This window comes from Peromyscus eremicus, chromosome 23, assembly GCF_949786415.1.
Source record: "Peromyscus eremicus chromosome 23, PerEre_H2_v1, whole genome shotgun sequence".
Classification (NCBI taxonomy): Eukaryota; Metazoa; Chordata; class Mammalia; order Rodentia; family Cricetidae; genus Peromyscus; species Peromyscus eremicus.
The window spans coordinates 41,525,569-41,550,777 of NC_081438.1; the positions used below are offsets into that span (position 1 = coordinate 41,525,569).

The 25,209-nt window shown below is 41.7% G+C and overlaps 1 protein-coding gene and 1 long non-coding RNA gene across 5 annotated transcripts in view; one reads left to right on the forward strand and one right to left on the reverse strand.

Moving 5' to 3' along the window:
* The first annotated feature begins 1,016 nt into the window (after positions 1-1,016).
* Rfc3 (replication factor C subunit 3) overlaps positions 1,017-25,209 on the forward strand; it is a 29,408-nt gene continuing 5,215 nt past the window's right edge. The window contains exons 1-9 of one of the 3 annotated variants that reach the window (XM_059248942.1): positions 1,018-1,221; positions 2,227-2,364; positions 4,738-4,805; positions 6,180-6,277; positions 8,395-8,576; positions 9,114-9,250; positions 9,328-9,426; positions 11,899-11,968; positions 13,927-14,211. In XM_059248942.1, coding sequence (XP_059104925.1) covers positions 1,135-1,221; positions 2,227-2,364; positions 4,738-4,805; positions 6,180-6,277; positions 8,395-8,576; positions 9,114-9,250; positions 9,328-9,426; positions 11,899-11,968; positions 13,927-14,118 — 1,071 coding nt within the window. In that variant the 5' untranslated portion in view covers positions 1,018-1,134 and the 3' untranslated portion in view covers positions 14,119-14,211. Of the gene's footprint in view, positions 1,222-1,298; positions 1,408-2,226; positions 2,365-4,737; positions 4,806-6,179; positions 6,278-8,394; positions 8,577-9,113; positions 9,251-9,327; positions 9,427-11,898; positions 11,969-13,926; positions 14,212-25,209 lie in introns of those variants that run through there. The other 2 variants (XM_059248943.1, XM_059248944.1) reach the window with 2 other exon arrangements.
* LOC131897912 (uncharacterized) lies at positions 4,565-23,776 on the reverse strand. 2 transcript variants are annotated; one of them, XR_009375825.1, is made up of 4 exons: positions 23,678-23,776; positions 22,811-23,027; positions 13,132-13,270; positions 4,565-4,744 (listed from the first exon to the last, which is right to left on the reverse strand). It is a non-coding gene; the product is annotated as an uncharacterized LOC131897912 (long non-coding RNA). The 2 variants fall into 2 exon arrangements; XR_009375826.1 differs by having other exon boundaries at positions 23,717-23,757.

The following is a 25,209-nucleotide window of genomic DNA, read 5'->3' on the forward strand; positions in this document are numbered from 1 at the left end:
AAGAGCCTTTATTGTTATTGTAGACATTCTGCATTCAGTTCCCACACCCATGTCAGGCAACTCATAACCAACTGTAATTCCAACTCAAGGAGGCCCTCTTCTAGCCTCCATGGACGGACACACACACACACACACACACACACACACACACACATTAAAAAGGAAATATGCAATCAGCATTACAACTAGAAAAGCATATTTTGAGATGTGCATCTAAGTGCCACCATGATTGTGTGGGCTTGATATACAGAGTATTTTCCCAAATGTTTCACATTTTGCCTTTTAACTGGAAGATTTTCAAACATTCTCTGTACAAAATAGCATGTTAACTCCGTGTCTTCTCCCCTACAGGTCTTCTGTAGTCTTTCATGCTACTTTGATTTCTTTCTTTCTTTTTTTTTTTCTTTTTTCAATCCATTAAGAATTTTGTGTAATGGAGATAAAAAATAAATTAAAATGAAGTTACTATTTCTTCCTTCCACTATTTATTCAATAAACTCTACTGGGCATCTGCCTGTGAGAGGAACCCAAAAAAGGGTTAACTTCAGTGACAAGAACACATCTCTAGAGCTGGAAAGATGGCTCAGTGGTTAAGAGCGCTGGCTGCTGTTCTAGAGGACCAGGGTTCAGTTCCCAGCAACCACATGGCCGCTCACCCCCGTCTGTAACCCTAAAGGCAGGGGATTTGATGTCCTCTTCTGGCCTCTAAGGGCACCAAGAACACATATAGTTCACAGATGCAAGTAGGCAAATGCTCATTGACATTTAAAAAAAAATTAAAGAGAAAAACAACTCTACAAATAAAGATAACAAATTTCTGTGGCACAAATTCGAATGAATTTATGAATGAAATGGAGGAAACTTCCTTGTCCTAAGCATCCAGATTGGATGCCCGGACTACCATTGATGTGTCTTTAATTCCGTCGAGACAGGGATTGCACCCAGTTACTGGTGCAGGGTGGTGGTGGGTGGTGGAGGAGGTGTGCGCGCTAGGTAGGCGGGTGATTATTTCAGGCCCCAGTCGGATGCCGTAGTCTCGGGTCCGGAAGTTGTCCGCTGCCGGAAGTGGCGAGCGGTTTGGCGCTCGCGGGAAAACTCGTCTTGTGTCTGGGTGGCGGTAGGAGCCTAGCTGCCATGAGCCTCTGGGTGGACAAGTACCGGCCGTGCTCTCTTGCCCGGCTGGACTATCACAAGGAACAGGCGGCGCAGCTGCGCAACCTGGTGAGCAGACGCGGAGGGAGGAGAGAAGCCGGCGGGGCGGGGAAGGGGCGGGAAGGCGGGCGTCCAGGGCCCGCGGCTGCGGGGGTCCCGTGAGCTTGGGGTGGGGACCTGGCGGAGACCGAGGGAGAATAAGGAGCAAGCCCCGGCTGTAGGAGGGCCTGGGGCGGATAGGCTCTCCTGCTACAGGTATGTGATGGAAAGCTGGATCCTGTTCCTAGTTACTAACCTCTTCGGAATTATTTTAACGAATGCCTCTGTCCTCCGTATGAGAGTTTTTGGAAGACTCGAGAGAGAAGATATGTTTTAGGTGTCTTTTTTTGTTGTTGTTGATAATGCGTGCAATAATTAAAAAAACGGAGCAGTGTACTTCATGTGTATGCACACCGGTTCTCTTTACAGCTTTAACGTTAAGTTTCCTAGGATGGATACATTTTATTGGATTTCTAAAGCTACTTGTACTGACTTGGGACTGTATTTTTAGAGCAGGGGTTTCATGTACTATTCCCCTGCGTTAATAAATTTGCTTTTAAACAGTCTACATCTTATCAGATCAAGCCCACGCCCATAGTGCTCTTTAGTTTAGTAGCACGCTCTTACTGCTGTCTTTTCCATAGCATCCCTTACGTGAAGTTTTCCTTTACCTCCCAAGTGAACTTGCAAGGAAATCAGTGCCATTTTGGGGAACCCCGGCAATACGAGCATCTGTCTCATTTACAGAGATCTATTCTGCATTCCATCAGCTTTATTTTCAAAAGTGCCCCTTCAGAGAGCTTTGCTTAGGGAGTTCCTGCTTTTAAGCATTTAGTGTTGTGCCTTCCATGTTCTGTGTTAATGCATGCAAGTTAGATTATTAGGACCCAGAGAATAATAAACATGCCAGAGTTTGGTAAATTTTCTATTGGAGTTGGATGGTGGACAGAATACCTTAGTACTTTAAAAGTAGTTTGTCTAACCTGGAGCACCTGGGTTTGATGAGCGCAAAATGCCGTGTTCTTTCTTCCCTAGGTACAATGTGGTGACTTCCCTCACCTCCTAGTGTATGGACCATCAGGTGCTGGAAAAAAGACAAGAATTATGTGTATCCTACGAGAACTCTATGGTGTCGGGGTAGAAAAATTGAGAATTGAGCATCAAACTATCACAGTAAGCATCTCATGTCAGGCTCTAAAGATGTTTTCATCTGGCAGGGGTTTCCCATCCTGGTTATGTGTACGCCCCTCCCTACCAGAGGCTGCCTAGTGTATGACTTAAAGTGTGTGTGTGTGTGTGTGTGTGTGTGTGTGTGTGTGTGTAGGTGTAGGTGGGGTGAGAAGGATAACTGTCTGCTGTGAATCCTCTCTTTGCCATTTTGTTTGAAGAATTTCTTTGCCATCTCCTAAGTCAGGCTGGCTGACTTTGGCAGCTTCTGGAGATTCTCCTGCCTCTGCCTCCCACCTCCCTGTGAGGATGCCCTGGGATTACAGACATTAGTCCTCTCTACCAGCTTCTACGTGGGGCCTGATCTGCACTGGGGTCATGCTTGTACATGCGTGCACAGCAGGTGCTTTTGCTCATCCATTTCCCCAGTCTCTGAAATGCCCTGAAGTGCTCCCGCAGCCCAGCAGAATTAGCAGTTCTTTACCAACAGTAGTTTGTAGTCTGCCTTGATTGCGGTTGTTTATCTTTTACTTTGGCCAGATTGTATTTGTTTTGAAGTTATGTAGGGAACATGCTGTGCCTTCTTTCAAGTTCTTCATGGCCTCTAATGGAGTGTCTTATTGCGTTTTGAAAAAGGAAAAATGCTGTGTGGGTGGTCATGCTATTAATAGAGTCTTCGGGAGGGTAAATGGATTTTAGGCTAATGTTGAAATATCTCAGAAGAAATGTATTATCTTACAAGACAAAAAAGATGAGTAGAAACATGAACTATGCTCTCGGTTGGTGAGCTTAATATTTAAAAGTCTTTTCCCCAAGTTATGGTATAAACTTCAATTATAACCCCAATTTTTAGCATCTGTGATGCCATCCTAAATTCCATTTCTGAAATGAGATAAAGTTACAAAGAGGATAAGTGGAGTGGGTGTATTTATTCCCTTTTCTCATCCATGGAATCAGGTTGCCTCACACAAACTAACTTAGGGAAAGTGGGTCTATTTGAAGGAGGGGGAGTTATTGCAGTATCTTGATTTTGTGAGATCAGAAATTGCAGTAAAGTCCAGTACATCAACTTGAGTCCTGTGCCTTGAATTTCAGAAGATTTAGTCAGTTGACGGTGCCTTTAGGCCCAAGGTGAGGCAGAAAAGTCATAGGAGTGCAAATTTATGAAGGAAGAGCTTCCTCTGACAGTGGACAGGGAGCAGAGTATCAGGCAGGAAGGGACCAGGCACAGATATCCCCAAGGACTCACCCCAGCTCCACAGTCCACCTCTTCTTCTAGGTAGGCCCTATCTCCTAGTGTTTCCAGAACATCCCAAAATAACAATACCAGCTGAGGACTGAGGTTCCGTTCTTAAGTCTGTAGGGACGTTGCCTATCCAAACTGTGACATGGGCTTCTTTTAGGAGATGGCAAATGAGAATATAAGTCTAAAACAATAATATAATGATTTAGCCTGTGAAACCAAATAGCCCACAAGCATGCAGAGTGTTAATTTAGTGGAAAGGCTAAGCCAGTATAGTTGGTCATCTATTGGAGGAAAAATAAAGATGAATCCTGTGCCATACGGTTATGAAGTTCAGTTCTATGTGATTTAAAGACTTACATGTTAGGATGAAATAGTGACTACCTTAGAATGACGTATCTTAGACTGTGTGAGCTACTGATGGGCAGGAGAACATGAAAGCTATAGAAAAGAAGTGGGTATTTAGAGCATGTGACTTTAGGTCCAAAAGTCATAGGATAAGCTGAATCAGCAGAGAATGATTGGCATAAAGTATGTGAGGGGCATGTCAGATAATGGTCTCTCAGATAGATAGTGGAGAGACACCTTGGTCTAGAACAGCAAGTAATCACAGGGTGAAATGTGAGTGGGCCATGACATGTAAGGGAATGGGAGCTTTGGGATAGCCCAACAGTGTGAGTCTGTTCTGTATTATAAACAGCAAGATCAGAATCCATCCAGAAACTGAACAGCCAGATGTTTTAGTTTCTTGTTTAGCTAATGGGTCTATAGACAGCTAATGGGTCCATGGACATGCACAGTGTCAACAGAGTGAAAATCCATAAAGGTAATTAGCTGTAGAACATGCATGTTGTAAGTTGATACATGGTCATCACCTCACACCAGTTGTCTGAGAGGGATTTCAAAGAAGACACATTTTTAAGTGGGAAGAGCAAAACAGAGGTATGTATGAGATCTCTTTTTATATTTTTATTTTTCATGGAACATGGATCCTATGAGTGTTGGATCCTATGCCTTTATTTCTGTATTAACATGGAAGGCTGCAGGTAGTTGACAGTGGAGATTTGGTGATACATGAAAAAAGAAGACAGCCAATAAGTAAGTAAATGTTGAGCAGACTCTTATTTCCTTCACAGACTCCATCTAAAAAAAAAATTGAAATCAGCACCATTGCCAGTAACTACCACCTTGAAGTTAACCCCAGGTAAATTGCTACTAAATATTTTTAGAAAAGTAGTTAGAAATTACAGTTTTTAGCAAAGAAATAGTTCACAGTCATTGTCCTCCAGCTTAGAATGATTTTTTGAAATACTGTTGTACATTTGGAAGCTCGGGATATAAAGCAGATTAAAGAAAAGCTGCATGCTTGACCCACGGCCTGGTGCAGGCCTACTGTGCTCTCACTGAAGTCCGCTCGCTCTGCAGAACTCACTGTTTTCCACAGTTCCTTGCATGAGTTCTGTTGAGGTATCCTGACTCAGTTAGTGCTGGTGAGCATGAACAAAGCTGTCTAAAAAGTTGATCCTGTCTGGAATGAGTATTTCAGATACCAAGTGTGGGCCACCATTCTTCTTTGGTAGATTTTGTGTTTCATTGTCTTGATTAGAAGATTATGGTGGTCACTAGCCGGTGCCTGGATGCCTACTGAGATAGAAGATCCAAGTCCTGCTATGGGGGTTGGGGGGATACTGGGGACCCATGTTGCAGTATTCGAGCTGGGAAAAGTGTCAGGGTTCTGTGTGACATTTTTGGAGGTTTACAGATCAGATGTTCTTAGGGCAGCGGCCACCATGGACCATGTGACAGAGGTGAGTGTCTCTGAAGAAGAAGGGGTAGAATGGAGGGAGAGGATGGGGGAGTCTTAAGCTCACGTGTGTGTGGATTTGGCGCAGGCACTGTGTGTGTTCTACATGAACTGTCTTCTTCAGTCCATAGAGTAACTCCGAGATGGTTCATCAAAGGAAAGATCAGGACTGGATCAAGTTATAAAACTAACATGTTTGCTCCATAGGCTACTTGGGGAGTATACCAGCTCTTGGCTGGGAAAATAATCACCAGAGTCAAGATGTTCTGATTGAGCTGTAACAAGTAGAGGGAAACTTAATGGCTGTGTGGGTAATTATAAAATAATTGACAAATGAGATGTAATTAGGCCTTTCTGTAGTGAGTGAGGTAGCAAGACATTTGTTAAACTGTTAGTTTTCTCCTTAAGTAGTAATACTACTGTGAGAACACACTGAATGTTTTCAGTGGTAATACAATTGAAATTTGTTAATGAGCCTAAAACATCTCCATTTTAAAGGTTTATAATAGTAATTAGATATTACTAGTTTTAACAAAAATTTTAACCACAAGATCTTCAGTTGTAGCCAAGCATGGTGGTATGCTCTGGAGGCTGATGGAGGAGGATTGAAAATTCAAAACCAACGTGGGCCACATATAAAAAAACCCCTGTCTTAAAAAGAAACAAAAGAAGGCCAACTTGCTGACATTTTTCATGTAATAACCGATGAAGAGTGAGGGTGTAGTACTTGGTGAGTATTTGCATCCATGTACCCATCATTCTCCTGTTGTACAGTGATGCGGGAAACAGTGACCGGGTCGTAATCCAGGAGATGCTGAAGACCGTGGCACAGTCACAGCAACTTGAGACCAGCTCCCAAAGAGACTTCAAAGGTGAGTGCTGCAGAGGCTTCCTGGGAAGCTGCCAAGCACCACTGGTCCTTATTGGAGTTTAAAATGAATGCGTGCTGGGCATGGTGGCATTTGGGAGGCAGAGGCAAGACGATCTCTGTAGTGCAAGGTCAGTGTGGTATACACAGCGAGCTCCAGGACAGCCAGGGCTACACAAAGAGACTGGCCTCGAAAGAAAGAAAAGACAAATGAATTCGAGCCCTGGTCTCTGCCCATGTGTTCAGTCTCCTGTCTGTGGTGCCTATTTGACATTTCAGAGAAAGTACTGGGAGCACACACCACTTAAAATAAGAAACATGATTTCAAAAACTGGTTTATGACCAAAACTTCCCGTTGTCAACTGTGAGCAAAGAAAATGAAAACCGACTGTAATCCCATCTCCTGGACAGCCATCATTGACTGATTTTTGCCTGCCAGTATTTTTTATATGCATGCATTTCTTACATATAAGATTTTGTGATGACAAAAATGCCGGCATTTGATGCCTGTCATGTATTTTGTCAAATTCTTCATATGAGGGACAATGTAAATTTATATTTCTCCAAAACAGTGATCTAATCTGCGTGTTGCTATCTTTTATCTTTGTCATTTTGGAGAAAAAAGCAGGTGTGTTTTTTTCTTTTGTATATGTATTTATTGTTTGCATTATTTGTAGTTATTTCTAGCCTGTTTGTATGTATGTGTCTGTGGTGTGGGGGGCATGATGTGATGTAAAGTACATAGGTGTGCAAGTGCACACGAGGCCAGAGGTTGAAACTCCTGTCTTCCTAGTTCACGAGGTGGGGTCTCTCACTGATTTCAGCTCTGCCGACAGGCGTGTGAGCTCCAGAGATGCTTCTGCTTCTCCAGCTCTGAGTTTTATGGCCAGCTTTTTCCATGACTACGGAGCTGAACTCAGGTCCTCATGCTTCCAAAGTTAGATTAACATTTTCCCATTAAATTTATGGTTACGTGAAAAGTAATGGTTTTCTTAGAACTTTGAATTCAATGTGATTATTTTCTGTTGACCATTTTTTACAAAATGTAAAAAAAATAATGGTAGGTTTCTTGTAGTCTTTGAAAGTAGGAGACCAGAGGGGGTTTTTCTAGGTTTGGTGCTTAGATGCTCCCATGTCTTATTTTCAGAAAGCAGTGAAGCACACAGCTGCATGCTGCAGGCACTACCTGTTTTTCCTGCCACTCTACATCCCTGTCCCTGTCTGTCTCACCCTGCTGGGCTCTGTGTAGAGCATCATCTTAGCAGGAAGCTGCCTTTGCTACTTTCAGAACCAACAACTTGCTCGGATCTCACTGTGTGGGGGTCTCGTGTTCTCAGCCACAGGCTGGGCCCTATGGGGCCTGCTCCTGCTTATGACTTCTGCTTTCCTATGGCTGTGATTCCCAGTGTGTCCTGTGGGCAGTCTGTGGTATCACATTCTAACAGTGGGGACAAGTGTCGTGGAGTCCTCCTTTTGCTGCCACTCAAGCCTGGTGTCCTGTCTTTGTCCCTTTTGCGCAAATGTGAATGCAGTTTGACTTACACATCTAGATTTTTTTGTCTGTGGACATTTAAGTGGAACCCTGCTGCTACTGTCGTCCTTTGGAAACATCTTGTTAATATAATAAAAAAATACAAAACTGGGATTCATCCCCTGCCTATTCACAGTTCCTGAACTACTTAGGACTGTCTGGTCCTGGATTGCAGCCAGATCCAATCTTCCTGTACATCCTTCCAGATTGTTCTGTGGGCTGTACCCATTGGCTCTGACTCTTGCATCAGAGATTTCCAAAGTATTAACAAATTCCTTAGAATTTACAGTGTAGCTCAGCACGTCCTTATCTTGCAGCTTTGTTATGATAAAGGCTGAAATGAAGGAGAAGTCCTAGTTTTAACTTCATTTTCACCACTGTTTCTTTGTCTTATTTGATTATAACATTTAGAAAAATAAAAATACCCTCACCTTCTCTAAATCTGATTTGTCCTTTTCAAAGGTAAAAGTGGAATATCAGGCATCTATTGAGGATTTCATGCCTATTAATGAGGACACAGTAAAGGCAGAAGTTAACTTAAGGCTTGAGTGGCCCCCAGTTGAAGCTGGTTTTGTTTCTTTTTGACCCAGTGGTATTATTGACAGAGGTGGACAAACTCACAAAGGATGCTCAGCATGCCTTGCGCAGGACCATGGAGAAGTACATGTCCACCTGCAGGCTGATTTTGTGCTGTAACTCCACGTCTAAGGTGATACCCCCAATTCGCAGTAGGTGCCTGGCAGTTCGTGTGCCTGCTCCCAGCATTCAAGATGTAAGTCAGGTTAAGCTTTCCAGAAATATTTCAGCTCAAACTTTGTTTCTAAAATGTGGTGAAGCATATCAGTCATTTTAGGGCAGCTGCAGACAGACCCAAAGGCCAGCTATTAGTAGGTTTTCAGAGTGATGTGTTTAATGGTAAATACAAATCTAGAACATGTTCTCTTTCGTCTGTCTTTTACTTTTAACAAATGAGTATTATGAATTCACTGCAGGAAGTCTCAGGAAGTATTTAGTGTCTTCTACCTTAAGCTGATTTACTTTGTTATAGGGGGAAATGGGAGCTTAGAGGAAGTGGATAATGTGAGGATCCCCGGTCCCTTTGGGGGAGTCAGTGCACTGATTTCCCTTTCATCTTAACAGCTGTCAGTAAAGTGTACTAGTTCTCACAGTAGATCGTGCAAGATTGTGTAGAGCAGCACCACGTGGAGTCCTGTAGGAGGCAGAGCAACACTGAAGGGCTCCACAGGGATGTTAGCAGAAGTTAGAAATCGCCTCATGTGCTTTTCCTCTTGGTTAACTTGTCTTACAGATTTGCAGTGTATTATCCACTGTCTGCAAGAAGGAGGGTCTGGCTCTTCCTTCGAAACTGGCTCACAGGCTGGCGGAGAAGTCCTGCCGAAACCTCAGGAAAGCCTTGCTTATGTGTGAAGCTTGCAGAGTACAGCAGTGAGTGGGGCCGTTACCAAGGGAACACTCTGGGACAGGAGAGTGTGGTGTTGATTGATTTTCTTTGTGTCTCATAGATACCCTTTTACTGAAGACCAGGAAATCCCCGAGACAGACTGGGAGGTGTACTTGAGGGAGACTGCAAATGCCATTGTCAGTCAGCAGACCCCACAGAGGTAACAGTGTGAGGGAGGCACAGACGCCATGACGTCTACAAGTAGGATTCAGTCTTGAGCCTCATTTGGAAGGGAAAAAATTGCATGTAAGATCTGAAATATAGTGATCCAAAGTAGTTAGTGTGTATAGTTTTATGCTTTTCTTTAATCTTTTAACATGTAAAATTGAACTTTATTTATGTCTTTTTCCCCCAAAAATACTAGGTAGCTTAGTTTTAGTGCACAGCATAAAGTACCTAGTGTGCTTGGGCTGAAAGAACAATTGTAATTGTTGTAATTGCTTTGTAATTGGTGCAGAACTTGCTAGAAAGACACTGAGCTTCCAGCTCTCATCCTAACTTAGCCAAATGTCCTCAACAGGTGACTTCCCCTTAGATTTCCAGCCTTTTCATTTTTCTCATGGTGACACTGTGTGTTATCCCGGCAAGGGTACTTGTGCTTAGTTACAGAGAACTGAGAGGTTGTACAGTATGGGTCCAGAACTACAGCACACTGTTGATGCCCAAGGACAGGCTCTGGAAGGGAAATACAAAGTACTTAGAAAGCGTCCTTTTGCCACACTCTGAAGTGGCTTCCATTCACGGCTGTGGGTTTGTCACTCAGTAGTGGACAGTAATGAAAGTGTCTCAGCCACTAGTTCTTGGCTTATGGCAGCTTCACTGACATTGAAGAAGGCTCCATGTCTCGGAGTAAACCTGACAGTTTTGAGGTTCCCCTGCTGTGGCAGTGTGGCATTTCCTCAGCCTCATTCTTGTTGCCTGTCGCAGCTGAGAAGCAGGCTGTCCTGGGCCCTAGTGGGAGTTGATCATTTTAGGGTGCAGAGTAGACTTGAGTGCAGCCACGAGAGCCCGAGTGTCCCTGGTTTAGATGAAATAATGGTGAGAGGAGTGTGTGTTTCTCGGGGGGTGTCTGATGAGTTAGGGTTTGTAAGACTCTTCAGTTAGTGCAGTGGTTAGTGAGACTTCGTGGGTTCTGCTGTGTTACACTCAGACTGTGGCAAGGCAAGAAGTTTGAACGAGTGCTTTTAAGAAAACTTGTAAATCACTGTCTTGATTGACCTGGAGTGATCTTCTGCAGTAGCTTTTTCAGAACCCTGAATAGTTGTTTTCTCTTGGTTCAGGAAATGTGTTATAGAAAGACAAAGACAGTTGTTTTCTGAGTTTAGGGAATAGCATTTTTTGTTGCTCTGACATGCAGTGTATGCATTTCCTTCACACCCTCCCGAAAATGTCATGAGGGAAGCCTGAGTAAGGGTTCAGGTTTGCACTCGGATTGGCTTACCCTGGCTGAGCTTACCTGGAGCTCTGCCTGTCCCTTCTGTGAAGGTCAGCTTTGTGTCCCTGCTGTATTGTTTATAGACTAGGTGTCATACTTTATGCTGACGTCACCTCATCACTTGTATGATTGATGGGTGTCAGCCCAGTCTTTTCATAGCCACTCTCTAGATACTTTAAGCATAAAATTCTGTCTGGAGAAGATGCATAAACATAGTACTTGATACATCAGTAAAGTGAGTGTATTTAGTTCCTGGTGTGTGTGATTGAGCTCAAGCTTTCAAGGTCTTAGTTCTTTTCTTCTTTTCTTCTTAATTTTTATTGCTGTATGCATATGTGTGTATGTATCAATATGCAGAGATCAGAGGTTGACTTTTGGGAGTCATTTTAGCCTTTCACCATGGATTCTGGGGATCAAACTCAGGTTATTAGGTCTGCGCAACAAGCAGATTACCCCAAAGTCTTGATTTCTCTCTGGCACTATTGTGAGTGATACAGTGAAGAGCCCTTATTATAAATAGCTACTGTTAAAAAGTATGAAAAAAAAAAACCTTTTCAAAAAATGAACTGGTCCTTGGCCATGGTGGATTATCCTTCAAAGCTGGCATGAGCTGCATAGTGAGGCTCAAGGCACTTGGGCTACAGAATGAGACTGTTTGAAAAGATAGCTAAAGTGGGGTGCTGTGGGATGTATGGCAAATGTGTTGCTAATTAATCAATAAAACACTGATTGGCCGTTGGCTAGGCAGGAAGTGTAGGCGGGGCAAGGAGGAGAATAAAGCTGGGAAGTGGAAGGCTGAGTCAGAGAGACACTGCCAGCCGCCACCATGACAAGCTGCATGTGAAGATCCTGGTAAGCCACGAGCCATGTGGCAAGGTATTGATTAATGGAAATAGGATTAATTTAAGCTATAGGAACAGTTAGCAAGAAGCCTGCCACAGCCATACAGTTTGAAAGCAACATAAGTCTCTGTGTTTACTTGGTCGGGTCTGAGAGGCTGTGGGACTGGCAGGTGAAAGAGATTTGCCCTGACTGTGGGCCAGGCAGGAAAACTCTAGCTACAGTGGGGTGTCTCTCATTGGTATAGCACAAGTCAGGCAGCTTCTGTCTGCATCTAAGTGACAAATAAAGTAAGAAAATGGACCTGTACTGGCTGCTTCATTACAATCGTTCCTTCAATTCCTTTGTTTTATGTAGGCTCCTTGAAGTCCGAGGAAGGCTCTATGAGCTCCTAACTCACTGTATTCCTCCTGAGATAATAATGAAGGTAAGTGGCCCCGTCTGACATCTTGAACATTCATAACATAAGCTGGAATCAGCCATGTGATCACAGTGCTTTTGTAATGCTAGGAACATCATCATCATTTCTAGCATTTGGTAATTCAACAGATTCAGTCTGTGTGCCAGGCACTATTAGCGGACCACAGAAGACGGGAAGGAGGACCTTGGTTGTGACGTTATATTCTTGGGGGTGACATGGGAGACAAGTGAATATTTCATAATGTTGTGAGTCTTTAAAGGAAGGAAAGTGAAATAATAATGATAATAATAATGATGATGATAATAATAATAATAATAATAATAATAATAATAATAATAATGGAGCTGAGTTATACACAGCCATGATGGCTGCTCAGGGAAAGGTCTTTTTCAGCTGACAGTCAGCATTAAAAAGATGGAACTATAAAAATGGTTGGGGAACAGATGTTTCAGGAATGATGTGGTGTATGTGGAGAGATGAGGCTGAAGACGTGGGTACAGTCTAGGCTTTATAGGATTGGTCTGCTAGCCACTTAGATAAATTTATTGATTTTAGGTACTAGAGAATTCACGGAGTTTGATTCTATTACAATTGCACAGTAATGTGAACAAACTCAAATGATAGCAAATAGAGAAAGAACAGTGTGGTCTTTTCAATATATAGGAGTTAATGCTTTGAGCAGACTTCTATTCTTTCACCTAGTAAGAAGTGCCCCGTGTGTGTGTGTGTGTGTGTGTGTGTGTGTGTGTGTGTGTGTGTGTGTGTAGTCTGTTCATTCAACAGTATAGGATAGATGATACCCCATTGTATGACCGTGTTAGTTTTTTGAAGATGGCCTTTGTTGGTGAAATTTTGGATTGCCTGTATTATTAATGTAATGGATGTGGCAGTAACCATCATTGTGCTTAGATCCTTGCACCCTTGTGCACCTGCATATACTTATACCTGCTCTCTACTTATGAGGGGTGTGTTTTTTTTTTTTTTTTTTTTTTTTTTTGATAAACCCATAATAAGTTGAACATGTCATGTAAATGGCATATCCAGATGTTGTGGCCATGTGTGTAGCTCCAGCCACTTGGATGAGATAGCAGGATCTCTTGAGCACATCAGCCTGGGCTCAGTGAGACCTTGTCTCCAAGAGTAGAAGAGCGTTAGTGTGGCTCACTTACTAGTCGTACAGCACAGAGCAGGTAGTGATGTGATGCTGTAGATTATTGACTGTTGCCCTCGGGGTTATGTGACTGACTGGCATGATTTCCCCACTTGGCCCCACAGTCTCAAGAGAACATTATACTCCATATCTCTAGCCTGGAAAAAGATCAAAGTTCAAGATACAGTTTATTTTTTTACTATGTCTTTTATTTTTTGAGATTATAATATAATTACCCTATTTCCCTTTTCCCTTTCCTCACTCCAAGCCCTCCCATACCCTCTTTCTTGGTCTCTTTAAAATTCGTGACCTCTTTTTTCATTACTTGTTTTTACTTATATGTATTTGTGTGTTGTGTATGTGTATTCCTAGATATATGTGTACAACCTACTCAGTCTGTATAATGTCGCTTGTATCAAGATACAGTTTCTGCTGCGTCTGCCTTTCTTCTGCATCATCAATAAAGAAAAAGAAAAAAACAAAACAAAACAAAAAACCAACCTGATCCTTTAACTCAGACTGTTGCAAGGGATTTTCTATGTTTAGAATTTGGAAGACCTTGGATAAGCACCAGGTTTTTATTGTATACCTAATGTTTTAATTTGTTTGGCTTTGTTCAAGACTACTGATTCATACAAAAAAGTAACAGCTTTATACATATATACACATATATACATACACATATAAGTATATATATACCTGCATACACGCATAAAAACTATGTTAAAGCTTTACCTTTTGTGGCGAGAGGTATAAGCATGTTCGGCTAGTTTTTCCCCAAGACTGCCTTTTGAGTCACCCTTGCTTCCCGTAGGGCCTGCTGTCAGAGCTCTTACACAACTGCGATGGGCAGCTGAAAGGGGATGTGGCGCAGATGGCGGCCTACTATGAACATCGACTGCAGCTGGGCAGCAAAGCCATTTATCACTTGGAGGCGTTTGTGGCCAAGTTTATGGCACTTTATAAGAAGTTCATGGAGGACGGACTAGAAGGCATGATGTTCTGACTCAGCTAGTGGCTCCTCCAAGTACCTCAGAAGTTGAGTTTATACAGATTTGTCCTGGGGATGTGGTATAATAAACTAGCTTTATTTACTAAATTATTATGTGGGCTTTTTGTTTTTAAATTAATCCTCTCTACACTATTAATTATTTTAAAATTGTTCCCAGTTTTAGTGTTCCACATGTATTTCAGCTGAGTATCTGATATTTTTTTTTTCTTATGGTATAGACTCCTTTTTTCCTTATGGTATAGGCAGATAGAGGGGTGGGTGGGGAGGTGAGTGGGTGGGAAGATGAGTGGCAGATTGGGTGGATGGATAGATGGACAGGTACATAGATGGATAAGTGGATGAGTGGGAAGATGGATGATAGATAGGTGGGTTGGTGTGTGGGTGGATGGATGATTGGATGGATGGATTAGTGTGTGGACTGCTGGAGGTGTGGATGGGGGATGGATGGATGGATGGATGGATGGATGGAGGCACGAATGCATGGGTGGTTACTATAAAGGAAGACTGGGGCAATATAACTGTCCTGTTCCAGGAAAGGCGCAAAGCTACACAGGGAAACCCTGTCTCGAAAAACCAAAAAAAAAAAAAAAAAAAAAAAAGAGAGAGAAAGAAAACCAAGGAAACCATTAGAAACCAATTAAAAATGTGAAGAAATCAGTTCAAGACCTGAAAATTGAAATAAAAACAGTGAAGAAGACAGAAACCAAGGAAATGCTGGAAGTAGAAAATCTGAGTAAACAAACAGGAACTACAGATGCAAGCATAAAGAACAGAAGAGAAGAGATGGAAGAGGGAATCGTTGGCATAGATGATACAATTTAGGAAATAGATTCATCAGTCAAAAAAAGTACCAAAGCCCAAAAAGTCATAACACAAAATATCCAAGAAATCTGGAACACTATGAAGAGGCCAAACCTAAGAATAATAGGGATAGAAGAAGGAGAAGAATACCAACTCAAAGGCACAGAAAATATATTCAACAAAATCATGGAAGTAAACTTTCCCAACTTAAAAAAGGAAATACCTATGAAGGTACATGAAGCTTATAGAACGCCAAATAGACTAGTCCCCCCCAAAAAAGACCCCTTGCCACATAATAATTAAACCACTAAACATACAGAATAAAGAAAGTATATTAAATTTTGGGTTAATTGTCAAGTCCTGGGAGAGGTAGCTGTATCATTTGTTGTCCAGTCTCTGCATAATGCAAAAATGCAGGGCTTTGTCTCAAGTCCTTGTTCAAGTTGTCTATGAATCTGGATCATCTCAGCTAGCCATCTCAAAATTTGTCAGAGCAGTTTGTAGTCCAAAGCAGATCTTTCAGTAGTGTTAATCACCCTAATGGCTTTATCATAGTCCATGTGGAACCATCATTGTGGGATCCTGTTATCCTTTTGAAGATTTAAGAGTTGCTGTTAGACGTGGTCATGGTTCCCTGCAAAAATGAAAGTTAGTAGTTAGACATTACAATCAAAGTTGTAATCATATTAGGTATGTTTTCAAGGTCAAGTAGACATATATCTTAGATAGACTGGTCTTCAAACCCTTCACAGAGCTACAGAATATGCTATTTAAAATGTTTTAATAATATAGTTTTTTTTCTTTTTTATGACTATGAGACATGTCAGCTACTGGCAGCACCAATCTGCTTCAGAGAAGATAATGGACATTGAAGAAAATGCATAGGGAATTAACTTCCACTGTGGCAAAAGTTAGCCACCAAGCAACAAAGTGTACTTGCATTGACTGCTGACAGTATGCTATCCCAATGAACAAACAGGACACAAAACAAAGGACTACCAATCCTTGACAAGTGTGGTTGCAGTTTTGGCAACAGGTATCCTCTGAGGCCAGGACAATATGGCACCATGGCTAAACTGACTTGTAGATGTAACCGACCGTCTTATTAAATAAGAAACAGAACCAATGCAAAGAAGAAAGCCAAGAGATCAGAGCTAAGAGCCTTACCCGCCTGCTGCAGCTAACCTCTTCAGCCAAGAGACCTCTCCAAAAGAGACCTACTTCCTGTCTGTTTGTCTTTATATAGACTTTCTGTTCTGCCTTCTCATTGGTTGTAAAACCAACCACATGACTGCCTTGTCACTGTCTGTTGGCTGTATCCTTGAACACACAGAGATCTATCTAGCTCTGCCTACCAAGTGCTGGGATTAAAGGCATGCACCACCACTGCCCAGCCTTTGCTATGGCTCTAATAGCTCTGACCCCCGGGCAACTTTATTTATTAACAATCAATTAAAATCACATTTCAGTACAAATAAAATATCACCATATTTCCCCCTTTCTATTTTAATAAAAAGAAAAAAGGAAAAAGGTTATAACTAACATAAGAAAAACTATACACAAAAGTACAATAACTATATACAATAAATACAAGTAATAAGTATCTAAACAATGTCTAGTCCATTTGTATTTGACAAATTCAGAGAAAATAATTAAATTATCTATCCTATTTTGGTAAGTCCAAAATGTACCTAATTCACTTTCTATCCTAACTAGTCTTCAACTATAACTAGTGACCAGTGCTGAATTCATGCATTCCAAAGTGCACTGGAAAATTCTTGCAATCAACAAGCACAATGAAAAGGAGTCTAAACACAGACATTCCTGATCATGATCAGGGGTGGTCATGGAACCCATGCTTTCAGAGTTAAATGATGGGACTAAGAGACAGAAAAGTAGAAAGAGCCTGGCTAAGAGACAGAGTCCATGAAAGGGATGTGATGTGCAACTTCACCACTGTCACATAGGTTTGTACACTTGTCCCCACCAGACTTGCTCTTGAGGACACAGTGCAACCCATGCAGACAGGACCTACAAGAAAATCTTAGGTGATTGGAGGAATAGGGGATGATGAAAATGTCATGTAATCACATTCCTGACATCCATCCCACGAATTTCCATATTATGTTCACTTATGCCCTTGCAAATCTGAGGTTAAAGAAGCTCTCCTCTTATAAGTAAATCATTTAGAGCTACTTGATGACAGCCATGGGATAATTAGTATTTTTTTTTTTTTAGGGTAGAAAGTGAGAGGATGAAAACAATAACTACAAAAATACTATTGGTTTTCTTGAGCCGTGATTGGCCCATTACATGTGATATCACAAGGACTCGCTGTGAGGTATGCTAGATACCAGTCCATATAAGATACTACATGGGACTGGGTTTTGTCCTTATACTATAGAGAAGGAGTTGTTTGGTGGATGACCAGTTGGACTCAGTCATTTCTCATAGACATGGACTTTCCCAACCTATGGACCTTGGAATAAAGAGTTTCCCTGGTTTTCTGTTTAGCTTTTAGTGTTTGGTTTTTTGTTTTTTGTTTTTTATTTTTTTAATTATAAATGCTTGGCTGATGGCTCAGGCTTATTACTAACTAGCTCTTACATTTAAATTAACCCATTCCTATTGATGTATTTATTGCCCCGTGGTCTGTGGCTTACTGGTCCTCTAGCATTCTGCTCCTTGGGTGGCTCGTGGCATCTCCCTTGACTCTGTCCCTCTTTCTCTGATTCCTTAGTGTGCTTCTTCTGCCTAACCTTATCCTGCCTTGTCATAGGCCAAAACAGCTTTTTTTATTAAGAAAATTTTTATGATTCATTTTACACACCAATCAAAGATCCCCTCTTCCCTCCTCCTGCCTCCCCAGCCTCCCTCTTCCAAACCATCTCCCACTCCTCCTCACAAGAAGGCAAGACCTCCCAAGGGGAGGCACATCCAATAGAGGCAAGGCCAAGCCCCTCCGTGTTTGGGTTTTATTGATTAATTTTTTTGACAATATTCATTTCTGTTTTAAAATTGACCATATTTCTACTTCTTTATTGAATGAGATTTTCAATTTTTTTCAGCCTCATTTCTTTGTCATTGTTCTGTGTTCTGTCATTAGCTGTGTTCTGGCTAATTTTATACTTTGGTGGTATGTATGGACACAAGGAAGAATTTGATCAGGACTACATAGTCCTCCTGTAGTGAACTCTGGTAACATTCACCAGCTCCTTGCTCATGTCATGTGACTATTCCTTCCCAAAATACAAAAATTCATCCCCTTGTCTGAATATGTCCAGAGCTAGACAAAAATGAATATTTTTGTGTTTGTAAAAGTGGATTGTTTGCAGTGAACCTTTTTCTAGTTCCATGTTTGTCCCTGACAGGGGCATTTTATTCCTTTTCATGGGTGACTATATCCACTTAATGTTGTGACTATGCTATGATCTTTGTTAATTTTTATATGTTCATTGATTCTTGTGTTCATAGCAAAGACATCTTGATCATGAATGATCTTTTTAATGTGTCACTGAGTACTAATTAAAGCACCTAGTACTCTCATGGAGGATAGTCTCATGTTCTTAGTCAAGGACCCTGCCAGATACTTGTCTCTTTCAATGTGTCTTTATTTGGTTGAAAAGTCTGACCTCTGTGTATATATCTATTGTTTACCCATTCTCCCACAATCTGTCATCTTGCGGCCTATAAGTTGCCCATTTACTGTTTATTTATAAAAGCATGTCCTTAATACCTTGCTTTACAAACTCCCTGAACAAAGAACCATCTCATAGACCTCTCATTTCTCTGTTCTTTTGAATGACTACTATTGACTCTGTCACCTGAACTCTGTGATTTAAGTGTTCTCCTCACTGGAAGGGAAGTCTGTGCACATGAGATTCACATGGCATGACAGCACATGTGTGTTCCAAAGAGAGTGGTGCCTGCTTCCCTGCCTGCTCTGTTCTTGGTCTACAGATTTGCAATTCATATAAAAGTTGCAAAGAGCAACAAATGTCCTTTCAAAATGAGCCATTCATGTCTAAAAAACCTTTACATTGTTGGATTTTATTTGAATTTCACTTTTCTTTTTATCTGCTTTTAAAATCTTATTTACATGAAACACATTTTTCCTTTAAAAATGACCAACTTCTCAGTTATTTTATTATTCAACATGAAAGTATTTTAACATATTGCTGTGCTTATAAAACCTCCTGTCTTTGGTTGAGTTTTCTCTTTATTTGCAAATACATTGGACAGGCTTATATCGAGCACCGGAGAAGTCAAAAGCCAAGGGACATTCCCCCTAACCTCAAAGACAGGGCTACTTCTTTGCCAGCAAGAATCAAGGATTGAACTTAGTAAACCCTCCTCTTTGGAAGTTAAGAGCTCTGAGTTCTGGCCCTACAATTCCCTACAATCACATTGCAGTCCAAAAGCTGATGGAATGCTTCCATCCTCATTCTCTGAAGCCAGTGTTTCACAACTACTCAAATAAGCAAACAACAGGAACAACCAGCCTGTATCTGTCGTGAACACAGATGTAAAGCACAACTACATATCAGTGCATTGTGTAGGTGTGGCTGGGCAAGCCTGTCATGCCAAGACAGAGGCAGAGGGAGAAAGATCAAGAGTTCAAGATTACCTGTGCTTAATAGTGAGCCTCAAGACAGCCAGGACACAACATAATAGACCTCTCAAACAAACAAACAAACAAACAAAAACAAACAGCACTAACAGCACTAATTGCATTAACTCCTACAATTAAAGGAATTATACAACTATGGCTCCAGGTTTGCACAAGTAGTTCCTGATAACCAGGTTCCCTGCCCTTCTGCTGTCCTTGCCAAGGCCCAAGACTGCCAGAGCTCTTCTGGTGCCTGGAAGGTCATGACCTCAGGGGAGGGTGTGAGTGTTAGTTATTTGCGGTGCTCTTACCCTGCGAGGAAATGTCACAAAACACGACAGAATCCACTAAGAGTTTTATTAAGAGAGAGAGAGACAGATGTGCTCAGGCCTGCAGAAAAGACACGTGCATAAGGAGAGAAGCCTGGAATGTGGCACCAGCTGGGCCGTGCCTGCGCACACAGGACCATGTGGCTATTCCACACATGTGTGTAGATCACATGGTTGCGCTGTGTGCTTTACGCAACCACGCAAAGCCATGGGGTCCTGGTCATTCGAGATGTTTTGACCCGGAAATGGCTATTTTGACCCAGAAATGGCTAAGTGGAAGTGTCTAGGTCCGCCGGACATGGGGGCGTATTGTGAATCTCTATCAGTGAGCATGGAAGAAGGGAGAGAACACTGTCCATCTGGTGCACCTGGCATGCTGGGTGGCTTAAGGGACTGGAGAAGATAGACTTTTCCATACACAAACACAAAACTATGCAGATAGACTCATACAAAAAAAAAAATCAATATATACCAATACATTCTAATTGAAAAGTGGTACTCTATTCTTGGAAATAACCAACCCAAGATTCAGAGTTCTGCAGGAATACTAAGCAACATATGAAACACAATTACCATAAGCTGAGGGCATTTTAATAATTTCCACATTTGCTTTGTTTTGCTTACACCATGTATAACTATTGAGAGAGTAACTCCGCAAGCAAAAATAATCGTAAATCATTTTTACTATAAACAAGATTTAATAACACCATGGTTATCCAAAACCAATAAATCACCTTACCACCATCCTAGTGTTCTTCCATCAGTCTGGCTCCACAAAGCCACCTTCTGGGATCTCTGTCTGTCTGTCCCTGTCAGCTAGTCCTCAGGTTCATTCTTTCTGGGATGCATACCTGGGGGAGGCTGGATGAGTGGAAGCAGGATCTTTGCCTGCATAGACTCCCCAGCAGCTGCAGGCAGATGGAAAGAAGGGCCCATGGCTTACTCACACAGTCAGGCCCCATAAGGCTCGGGTGTGAGGCCCAGTGTAACTTCCGGAGCCTAGCTTGAGTTTGGCGACCTGTCTTTGGACATGACTTCTGCATATGAGTGACTGAGCTCTACCTGACCTAGAATCGCTTCTGCCTAGTAACTGGTGAGATGGCATCATCTCATTTGCCCACTATCCTCACCCCATCGCCCACCCCCAAACCCCCATCCCTGTCAGCCCAACCTATATAAGTCCACTCCTGATGCAATAAAACGAGGTCCTGCTTTGACAAGACTCCCGGCTCAGTGTGCTTCTGTACAGTGGACAGGGGAAGTCTGGGTGGTCGACACCATCCTGCTCAGCCCCAGGGAGTGACCGGCTGGACCAGTCCTGCCTCCGCCCTACCAGTCCTGTCAGACCAACATCACACTGGCCACCACAGGACTTCCATGTAGTCAGGAGAGGTCAGAACCTGGAAACTGAGCTCCATTTCACCCACTGCTCCAGCAGATCAGGTAGACCACATTCAGGCCTGAAGCCTCATCCCTTCACAGGACCACATCCTGACCTGTCATCTATGCCAGCCATGAGCCTGGCACACAGCCACAACCCTGAAACAGCTCCACCTGAAGTGAACAGACCACGCCAAAAATTGTCAATGAAACTTGGCCCAACTGGGATCCTACTGGAATTGTTGGAAGGTGGTGGGCATCACCATCAATTAAACCTCACACCTGGAGGATCCATTTCTCCAGATCCCAATATCTCAGCCAACACCTGGTGTGTGCCCCTTTACCTGAGCATACAGGTCACCAAGAGCTTGGGAATCTACTGAGTGACTCCAAATTTGTTTCTGCTGTGGTGATTCATTAAATAATTCACGGAGAAGTGAGAATAAAGATTTACAATAGTGTTTAGAGTTCCTGCCTGGGCTTCGTCTTCATGATGTAACCTGTGAATGAAATAAAACTCTTTGTTCCCTTCCTTGCTTTTGGTTAGTGTTTTCTCATAGCAGCAGAGTAGCAAATTAATCTATGTATCTGGAATTTGGTGTGTTCTTTTGTTGGTTGTTGTTTGAAGCAGGGACTGGATATAGACTCCTGCCTGGGTGAGAACTTCCAATCCTACTGCCCAAGCATCTCCTGTTCCAAGGTTCCAGGCAACTGCCACTATAATGCATGTGTCTTTAAAAATATGTTTTGTTCATAATATAAGAACTGTGGGAGGGATCATTAATCCCTATTTCAAGTTGTACAACAGAGCTATAGTTACAAAACAGTATGGTATTGGCAGAAAAAGAGAAACTGATGAATGGCATGGAATTGAAAACTCAGACATAAATCCACACACCTATGAACTCCTAAAAGCAGCCCAAAACATATAGTATAAAAATGACAGTATCTTCAACAAACTGTACTGGTCAAACTTGTTTCCTGCATGTAGAAGAATCCAAATTGATTCACACATAATACTGTGCACAAAAGTCAACTCCAAACAGATCAAAGAGATCAATATAAAAACAGATGCAAATAATCTGATAGATGTGAAAATACAACTTTGAGCTCATTGGCACAGAAAAACGCTCAGAGCAGAACACCATTAGCACACAATCTAAAAACAAACAAATAAATCAGACCTCATGAAACTGTAAAGCTTCTGCACAGCAAAAAAGACGCCATCATTAAGACAAAATGGAAGCCTATAGAATGGGACAAATTCTTTTATCAACTACACACTTGTTAGGGGATAATATCCAAAACATATAACAAAAACTAAAAACTAGATATCACATAAACAAATAATTTACTTGAAAAATTGGTCAGAGGTCTAAACATAAGTTTCAATAGAGAACCTCAAGTGGCTGGGAAACAAAAGAAATGTTCAACACCCTTAGCCATATCAAGGACATGCCAATCCAAACAATTTGGAGATTTCATCTTACATCATCACAATGGCTTAGGTCAATAAAACAAGTGACAGCTCCTGCTGGCAAGGATGTGGAATAAGGGGAACACTCACCCATTGCTGGTAGGAGTGCAAATTTGTCCAGCCACTGTGGACACCAGTGTGGAAGTTTCTCAGGAAGATGGGAATTGAATTACCTCAAGATCCAGCTATACCACTCTTGGGAATATACCTCAAAATTGCCACATCCAACTAAAGAGATACTTGCTGAGCCATGTTCATCCAGGTGGACTGACTGTCTCTTCTTCATCCTCTGTGGAATTCTTCCTTTCTTTGCCGTGAAAGAGACACACATAGGTTACAGTCAGTCTAACATCACAGGTCCTTGACAAAGTGGAGAAGAGAATTCCTGATGCCTGCTGGGTTAGAAGGTACCATGTTGGAACACCAAGGGCTCTCATGATGGTGACTACAGAGCCAAAGTAATTAGAGATGAGACAAAAGGCAGGAGAAGTTTTACTAACTGCAGGAGGTAAGGAGAGCCTGGGCATTGATTGGAAGACAGTGTCTTCTTGGAACATAGAAACTAGAGGGATTATTCTGGAAGTATCTACATATTTTGAGATGTGTGTCAATTCTGGAAGATGCTATTGAAGGACAGGGCACTTTTAAACATGGTCGGTTCAAGGTCATGTATTCCATGCTTTTTAGTGTTAAATGAGAGAGGACTGGGGGAGAGAAAGAACCACTGATTGACTGTATCAGTCATGGCATCTAAAATGTAACTTTACACTGCTTGACTAGAGACACATGCTTAAGATCACACTAATGCTACTTAGAGAGGTCAAGGACATGTCAGAAGAATATTGATATTACAAATGCCATATAACCAACTGGACAACTCTGCTGATGTCCACGCCATTATTTCCTCCCATTGTGTTGACTTGTGTTTCTATAAATCTGAAGTTAAATAAACTCTACCTCCTGTAAGTAGATCTTTGCCAACTATTAGATCATTACCATGAGAAAAATTAGTAGTTGAGTGGCTGGAGACAAGTATGTGAGAGAAAAAATAAAAAATCACTATGGATTTTGCCAAGCTTTGATTGGACCGTTGCTTGTGACATCACATGGAGTCCAAGTGATGTAAGCTAGGTATCAGCCAATAAAAGGACACCACCTAGGCCTGGGTTTTATCTTTGTATTTCAGAGAAGCGGTTGGTTGGTGAGAGAGCAGTTGGATTCAGTTGTTTCTGCTGAATTTGGACTTTTCAAAGCCTGTAGGATCTCGACTTAGTGAGTTTCTTTCCAGGTTTTCAGTTTGGGCTTTTGTATCTATTTGGTATCTATTCATTGCTTTATTTACATGTTTGGTTTGGGTTTTGATTTTTGTCTGTAAATGCTTTTTCCTCATTTCACCTCATTTTCCTTTTATCAATTTCTTTGTCATTTTTGCCTTTGTTCTTGTGTGATTTACACAGACTGGTATATATTATCTCTATAGCATGATGAATTTGATCATGACTTCCCATATCTGATTATTTTGCATTTTGATCATATTTACATGCTCTATTTCACTTACCCACACATTGAATGTGACAAGTACTTCCAAATGATCTGAGGTTCTTCCCTCTGCTTGTTCAGGATCCCTGGGAAACAAAGTGTGACAGTTGTGTTTGTGGAACTGGAATATTTGAAGTAACACTTTCTCTAGTTCCAAATGTTTTCCTGAAAAAGGCATTTCATTCCTTTGATGTCTGATTATAGGACTTACCTCAATGTTGTGTGTGTGTTCTGCTTTGTGTCAATTTGTATGTGTGGACGAATCATAGTGTTCCTAGGAATCTTGAAAATGAAGTATGGTCTTCTTCTTCTTCTTCTTCTTCTTCTTCTTCTTCTTCTTCTTCTTCTTCTTCTTCTTCTTTTTCTTCTTTCTCCTCCTCCTCCTCCTCCTCCTCCTCCTCCTCCTCCTCCTCCTCCTCCTCCTTTCCTCTTCTTCTTCTCCTCCTCCTCCTTCTTTATTTTTTCAAGACCAGGTTTCTCTGTGTCTTTTGGTGCCTGTCCTGGATCTTGCTCTGCAGACTAGGCTGGCCTTGAATTTACATAGATCTGCCTGGATCAGCCTCCTGAATACTGGGATTAAAGGCATGTGCCACTACCGCCCAGCAAAGTATGGTCTTCTTAATGTGTTGTTGAATTTGGTGTGAACTATCTCTCATTAAGGATTTTCTAATTTATGTTAGTCAAGGATATTGCCTGATACTGGCCTCTTTTTAAGTTTCATGTACTTGGTTTGAGAATAAGGGTAATGCATCTTTTATGAGAAAAAATTAAAAATGCTCTTTCCCTCAGACTTGTAGGTTACTGAAATATCTGGAGAACATTGCTGTTACATGTTGACATGATATAATTCATGAGAGAATTGTCCTGGTCACAGTACGAGTCTTTCTTGATACTCAATACTTTCAGAGTGTTTTATATAGTTTTATTTCCTAGATTTTAATTTTACCTTT